Source organism: Pongo abelii, chromosome X (genome assembly GCF_028885655.2).
Source record: "Pongo abelii isolate AG06213 chromosome X, NHGRI_mPonAbe1-v2.0_pri, whole genome shotgun sequence".
NCBI classification, from domain to species: Eukaryota; Metazoa; Chordata; class Mammalia; order Primates; family Hominidae; genus Pongo; species Pongo abelii.
The window spans coordinates 6525759-6532788 of record NC_072008.2 but is presented as its reverse complement, the minus strand read 5'-3'; the positions used below and the strand labels follow the sequence as shown (position 1 = coordinate 6532788).

The following is a 7030-nucleotide window of genomic DNA, read 5'->3' as shown; positions in this document are numbered from 1 at the left end:
GGGAGGGAGGAAGCAGTGGTGTGTGGGGAGAGAGGGAGAGAGGAGGAGGTGGTTTGTGGGGAGGGTGGGAGGGAGAGGTGGTATGTGGGGAGAGAGGGAGGGAGGAAGAGGAGGTGTGTGGGGAGGGAGGGAGGAAGAGGTGGTGTGTGGGGAGGGATGGAGGGAGGAAAGAAGAGGTGGTGTGTGGGGAGGGAGGGAGGAAGCAGTGGTGTGTGGGGAGAGAGGGAGGGAGGAGGAGGTGGTTTGTGGGGAGGGAGGGAAGGAGAGGTGGTATGTGGGGAGAAAGGGAGGGAGGAAGCAGTGGTGTGTGGGGAGGGAGGGAGAGAGGAAGAGGTGATATGTGGGGAGGCAGGGAGGGAGAGGTGGTATGTGGGGAGAGAGGGAGGGAGGAAGAGGTGGTATGTGGGGAGAGAGGGAGGGAGGAAGAGGTGGTGTGTGTGGAGGGAGGGAGGGAAGAAGGGGGGGAAGAGGTGGTGTGTGTGGAGGGAGGGAGGAAGAGGTGGTGTGTGTGGAGGGAGGGAGAGAAGAAGGGGGGGAAGAGGTGGTGTGTGTGGAGGGAGGGAGGAAGAGGTGGTGTGTGGACAGGGAGGGAGGGAGGAAGAGGTGGTGTGTGGGGAGGGACAAAGGAAAGAAGGAAGGAATAGGTGGTCTATGGGGAGGGAGGGAAGTGGGGTCTCACGGGGTTTAGGTCAAAGGGACAGGTCACAGTTAGGCAGACAGGAGGATAAGGATTACGTCACAGCTGAGCACTGGAAACAAATTTCCCCTTCACATGATAACTCCGCTTCTTGTAACGTTCGTTTCTTCATGCGATCTTGCCAGCACATACACCAAGTACCAAGAACTGGTTTCTACCTACTTAGGTTTCATTGTTAAAATACCTTTTCGTTTATAGAAACTGATGGAAGACTAGTTTCCATCTCTTTCCTTTCAGCGTCCCCTCCCTACAACCTAATATAATTAAAAAGAAAAATTCAAAGTAGAGCAAAATCTATCTACTTGAAAAAAGCCTTTTTATTTTTGCAACTGAGGAGACAGAAAGTACATTTCATATTTCCATACGTTAGAAATACACAGGTCTTTTCTATATCTAGTAGAATTTACTACATACAAATATATGTAAATTTTTATATAAATAGAATATACAACTATATTTACTATAGACAAACATATATAGATTATATGTTTACATATAAAATATATACATACAGACAAAATATGGAATAGATATTTTTATATAAATATATAAATATAAATAAATGTAAATATAGATTAGATATACACATTAGAAATACACAACTGTTTACTGTACATAGTAGAACCTACTATGTATATTTATATATTAATATACATAGTAGAACCTACTATGTATATTTATATATTAATATACATAGTAGAACCTACTATGTATATTTATGTATTAATATATCTATTCTTCTGTTTTTATATTTCTAGATTACATATATAAATATTTATATTCTGTATATTATATAAAACATATATTAAACATATATTTATATTTATAAATATATATAAATATAGACATCAAATCTATATATGAAACCTATCTATCTATAAATATAAATACATGAAAATAGATATATAAATATAAATATATATAAAATATATATTCTATATGTGATCATTTATTTTAGAAGGTAAGGTGTTGTCATTGTTGAAGCATCCTTCACAGATAAAAAAAGAAAGGAAATTATCATTTTAAGAAAAATAAAATAAAAATAAAAAATAAATAAAGTACAAAATTCCCAGTTGTCAATAATTACAATGAGAGAATAATATAGAACTTGCTATATATAGAAAAGATGGGTATATATTCTAATGTGTATATATGTAATGTACATTTATATATATAATTATATAAATGCACAGATCTTTTCTATATATAGTATAATATACTGCTCTATTTCTAATGTGTATATATATAAAACCTATATTTATATAAATACACAGGTCTTATACATATTTATATAAATACACAGGTATTTATATAAACATAAAAACACACAAGTCTTTTCTATATATAGTAGAATTTTATATAGTAGAATTTATGATACATTTAGAAAAGACCTGTGTATTTTTATATTTATATTTAGAAAAGACCTGCATATTTCTAATGTGTATATATATATAGTTTGTATTTATATGTATATTTATAGATAAATATATAATCTCTATATATTTATATATCTATATTATATATTTATATATATTTATATATCTATGTATTTATATATCTATATATATCTATTAATATTTATATATTTATATATCTATTTCTATGTATTTACATTTATATAGAGATCTGTTTCACATATAGATTATCTATATAAATATTTATATTCTATGTAAATATATAAATACATATATAAAATATGTAAATATATTTATATTTATATATAATATATAAATAATATATAAATATGTAATGCATAAAGATAAATATATAATATATAAAATATCATAATGTACCAATAACATTTCTGTCCTGTAAAGGTCCCCTTTTCTGCACACCCTAAAAGGGTTTCACTTTCTCCACACCTTTGCCATCATTATCTTTTATCTCTTGACTTTTTGATAGTAGCCATCCTGACAGGTGTAAGGTAATAGTTCATTGTGGTTTTCATTTGCATTCTCTGATTATTGACGATGTTGAGCACATTTTCATATACCTGTTGGCCAGTTGTGTGTTTTCTTTCTAGAAATGCCTATTCAAGTCCTTTGCCTATTTGTTAACCAGACTATTTATTTATTTGCTATTGAGCTGTGTGAGTTCTTCATATATTTTGGATATTAACTCATTATTAGAGATATGGTTCGCAAACAGTTTCTCCCAAACCATAGCCTGCCTTTTCATTTTGTTGATTGTTGGCTGTGCAAAATCTTTTAGTTTCCAGCCTGCTCACTTGCCCTACATATTTCAGCTTCCTAGACCCCCACATTGTGTGAAGGTGTGAGCCAATTATTTAGAGTAAACCCTATCATATATATATAATATTATTCATAAATAAATACTATATTATAGTAAATAGATGTTTATGATATATAATATTACAGACACACTGTCTCTCTGTCTCACACACACACAATATCCTGTTGGTTTAGTTTCTCCTTCTCTGAGGAAACCAGCCTGATACAGATACCCAGCTGAGCAAGTGTGTTTGCTGATCTTGACCTCTGGAAGCCAGTTCTTTAAACCATGAGAATGAAAAATTGTGAGGCACTATGTAGATGCTGGGAGAAGTATGTGAGATGGAAAAGTTGTTTCATGGCAACCAAGAAGTGAATGATCCTCAAGGTGTAGCAGAGGAATTTCTAGGAGAGTGGTATGATTGACGTCTTCGTATAGCTCTCCATCCACCCCAGTTAGCATGGAGGGATTTTAGGAAGGTCATACAGAAACTGGGTAATGATGGCAGGTGTGGAGGAACAGAATGTACCACTGAATGGGAGGTCCGGGGGAAACATGTGGCGGAAATATCCTCCCTTGCCCCATGATCTGCCAAAATTGAGCATGGGGAGTATAGGACGGGTGACATGTCAGTTTGGGAACTATCTTCAGGGGTGCTAACCCAAATCTCCCTTTCTCCAACCATAGCACCCTGCCTTCCTCATCAGATGTCACCCCCTCACGACTTCCTCCGCCATGTCCTGATGGTGCTTTGTGACGTGTAAAGCCTTCCTTCCCGCCCAGGGCTACCATTGGCTGGGTAGTGGAATGTTGACCAATCAGAGCTCAGGGACGTGATCGCCTCATTGTCCTGGGATCGCGGGAGGGGTATATACAGGGAGCCTGGAGTTAGTTGACCGTTGCGAGACCTTGAGCTGCAGAAGATGAGTCCAAAGCCGAGAGCCTCGGGACCTCCCGCCGAGGCCAAGGAGACACAAAAGAGGAAGTCCTCTCAGCAGAGCCCCAGTGGCCCGAAGAAGAAGGTGAGTGACCCACCAAGCTCCTCCTCGTCTTCCCCTCGCCTCCTTCCTCACAAGAATCCTCTCCTGTCCTCACCTGGCACAACCCCCCAACCCGGCCCACACCGCTTCTGAGGACACGTCCCTGTTCCCGGCCTCCTCCATCCTCGTCCCTAAACCAGAGCCCTTCTGTGATCTCCCTGTTGTCTTTCCAGACTACCCAGGTGGCCGAGAAGGGAAAAGCCGCTCGTAGAGGGAGACGCGGAAAGAAAAGGGCTGCGAAAAAGATGGCGGCTGTGACGGCACCTGAGGCGGGGAGCGGAGCAGCGGCACCCGGCCCCAGTGACCAGCCCAGCCAGGAGCTCCCTCAGCACGAGCTGCCACCGGAGGAGCCAGTGAGCGAGGGGTCCCAGCACGACCCACTGAGTCAGGAGACCCAGCTGGAAGAACTACCCAGTGTGTGGACGGCCGAGTACTCCCCTATATCCCTGAGCAGCGACTAAGTTCAGGCCCAGGCGCCAGACCTCAGAGATCTCACCAGCAGGGTTCTTCCCCTGCTGATGACAATAAAATGAATGTGTTGCAAACTGATCTGAGTGACTCCGTGTTCTCTGATGGTGGGGAGGGAGGGAGGGAGGGAGGAAGAGGTGGTGTGTGGGGAGGGAGGGAGGAAGGAAGAGGTGATGTGTGAAGAGAGAGGGAGGGAGGAAGAGGAGGTGTGTGGGGAGGGAGGGAGGGAGGAGGAGGTGATGTGTGGGGAGAGAGGGAGGGAGGGGGGAAGAGGTGGTGTGTGGGGAGGGAGGGAGGGAGGGAGAGGTGGTGTGTGGGGAGGGAGGGAGGAAGGAAGAGGTGATGTGTGGAGGGAGGGAGGGAGGAAGAGGAGGTGTGTGGGGAGGGAGGGAGGAAGAGGTGATGTGGGGAGGGAGGGAGGGAGGAAGAGGTGGTGTGTGGGGAGGGAGGGAGGGAGGAAAGAAGAGGTGGTGTGTGGGGAGGGAGGGAGGAAGCAGTGGTGTGTGGGGAGAGAGGGAGGGAGGAGGAGGTGGTTTGTGGGGAGAGAGGGAGGGAGGGAGGGGGGAAAAGGTGGTGTGTGGGGAGAGAGGGAGGGAGGGAGGGAGGAAGAGGTGGTGTGTGGGGAGGGAGGGAGGAAGAGGAGGTGTGTGGGGAGGGAGGGGGGAAGAGATGGTGTGTGGGGAGGGAGGAAGAGGTGGTGTGTGGGGAGGGAGGGAGGAAGAGGTGGTGTGTGGGGAGGGAAGGAGGAAGAGGTGGTGTGTGGGGAGAGAGGGAAGAAGAGGTGGTGTGTGGGCAGGGAGAGAGGGAGGAAGAGGTGGTGTGTCGGGAGGGAGAAAGGACAGAAGGAAGGAGCAATTGGTATATGGGGAGGGAGGGAAGTGGGGTCCTGTGGGCTTGAGGTCAGAGGGATAGGTCACAGTTAGCCAGACAGGAGGATAAGGATTGCGTCATGGCTGAGCATTGGAGAAAACTTTCCTCTTCACAGGATGACTCCGCTTCCTGTACGGTTTGTTTCTTCATGCAGTCTTGCCAGCACATACACCAAGTACCAAGAACTGGATTCTACCTACTTAGTTTTTATTGTTAAAATACCTTTTCGTTTATAGTAACCAATGGAAGAATCGTTTCCATCGTCTTTCCTTTCAGTGTCCCCTCCCTACAATCTAATATAATTAAGAAGAAAAATTCAAAATAGAGCAAAATCTATCTATTTGATAAAAGCCTTTTTATTTTTGTAACTGAGGAGACAAAAAGTACATTTCATATTTCCATACATTAGAAATACACAGGTCTTTTCTATATATAGTAGAATTTAGTGTATACAAATATATGTAAATAAAATATAATATGCAACTATATTTACTATATACAAACCTACATAGATTATATATATTTATATATAAAATATATAAATACAAATATAGAAATATGGATTATATATTTATATATAATACACAAATATAAATACATAGATATAGATTATATATACACATGTTAGAAATACGTAGGTCTTTTCTATATATACTAGAACCTACTATACATATTTATATATTAATATGTTTATTTTTATGTTTTTGTGTAGATTATATATAAATATTTATATGTAAATATATATTTTATGTATAAATACATATATAAAACATTTATATGTAAATATATATTTTATGTATAAATCCATATATAAAACATATTTATATTTATATATTATATATAATCATTTATTTTAGAAGGTAAGGCATTAGTATTGTTCAAGCATGGTTCTCAGGCAAAAAGAGAAAAGGAAATTATCATTTTAAGAAGAAGAGTACAAAATTATCCCAATTTAATTTCCAGTTGTTACTAATTACACGGACAGAATAACTCATAGGATTAACCCTTTAATCTTATAATGAATAGCATGTTAAACTTATATGTGATTATGAAAATATGAATTTCCATATAATAAGGGTTTGAGATGTAAAGCACTAACTTTATAGGCAGTTTTCACTTGTTACATGGATTGTTCTTAAAGCTTTAAAGATGTTAAAATTAATGGTGGCTTAGAAGAGATGGTAGCATCATTTGAGAAACAATAAATGGGTTCTGTTTCATCCTTTCCTTGGTGCAGTCATGGCTTCACTGCATTAGCTTAGGAAGGGATTTCAGAGCTTTCCAAGTTGAACTTGTAGCTGCCTCCTATGGAATCCTACGAAACCTAGGCCACTATACCACAGAAACAGGGCGTTGCCCCATGTCCTGAACACCATCATTTTGTGGTATATTTCTTTTGTATTTCTTATATGGAAATACCATATAAGGATGAGCATGCTTGGTATAATTCAAATCCTGTTTATCCGCAAGGCTGTATTGACCCTGGACAATAAATATTTGTATGTTATTGATGGGAAACAAGTCCGCGTGAAAAGCTCCTGCTGTCTTTTAGGAAAGCCTATTGGCTGTGGTTGTATATCTCTTTCCAAAGGGAAATTGGTGAACTCTCTGCTGTAGTTTTTTCCATAATGACAGCATAAAAACTGAAATAAACTCATCTTGTCAGTGGTCACTTTTGGGTTTGGTGTATATTAGGGAGCAATTTTGCAATGTGTTTCAAAAT

At 40.1% G+C, this 7030-nt stretch overlaps 1 protein-coding gene across 1 annotated transcript; it reads left to right on the top strand.

Moving 5' to 3' along the window:
* The first annotated feature begins 3832 nt into the window (after positions 1 to 3832).
* LOC134102853 (variable charge X-linked-like) lies at positions 3833 to 4513 on the top strand. Its single transcript, NM_001427484.1, has 2 exons — positions 3833 to 3951; positions 4143 to 4513. The coding sequence occupies exons 1-2, from the start codon at positions 3853 to 3855 to the stop codon at positions 4428 to 4430; spliced, it is 387 nt and encodes a 128-aa protein (NP_001414413.1). The 5' UTR covers positions 3833 to 3852; the 3' UTR covers positions 4431 to 4513.
* Positions 4514 to 7030: the final 2517 nt, after the last annotated feature.

What these genes read in the sequence shown, in the direction of transcription:
- LOC134102853 (NM_001427484.1), top strand. Translation starts at nt 3,853, where the DNA reads ATGAGTCCAAAGCCGAGAGCCTCGGGACCTCCCGCCGAGGCCAAGGAG. An exon ending in CCAGTGGCCCGAAGAAGAAG is followed by an intron (nt 3,952 to 4,142) that starts GTGAGTGACCCA and finishes TTGTCTTTCCAG; the next exon opens with ACTACCCAGGTGGCCGAGAA.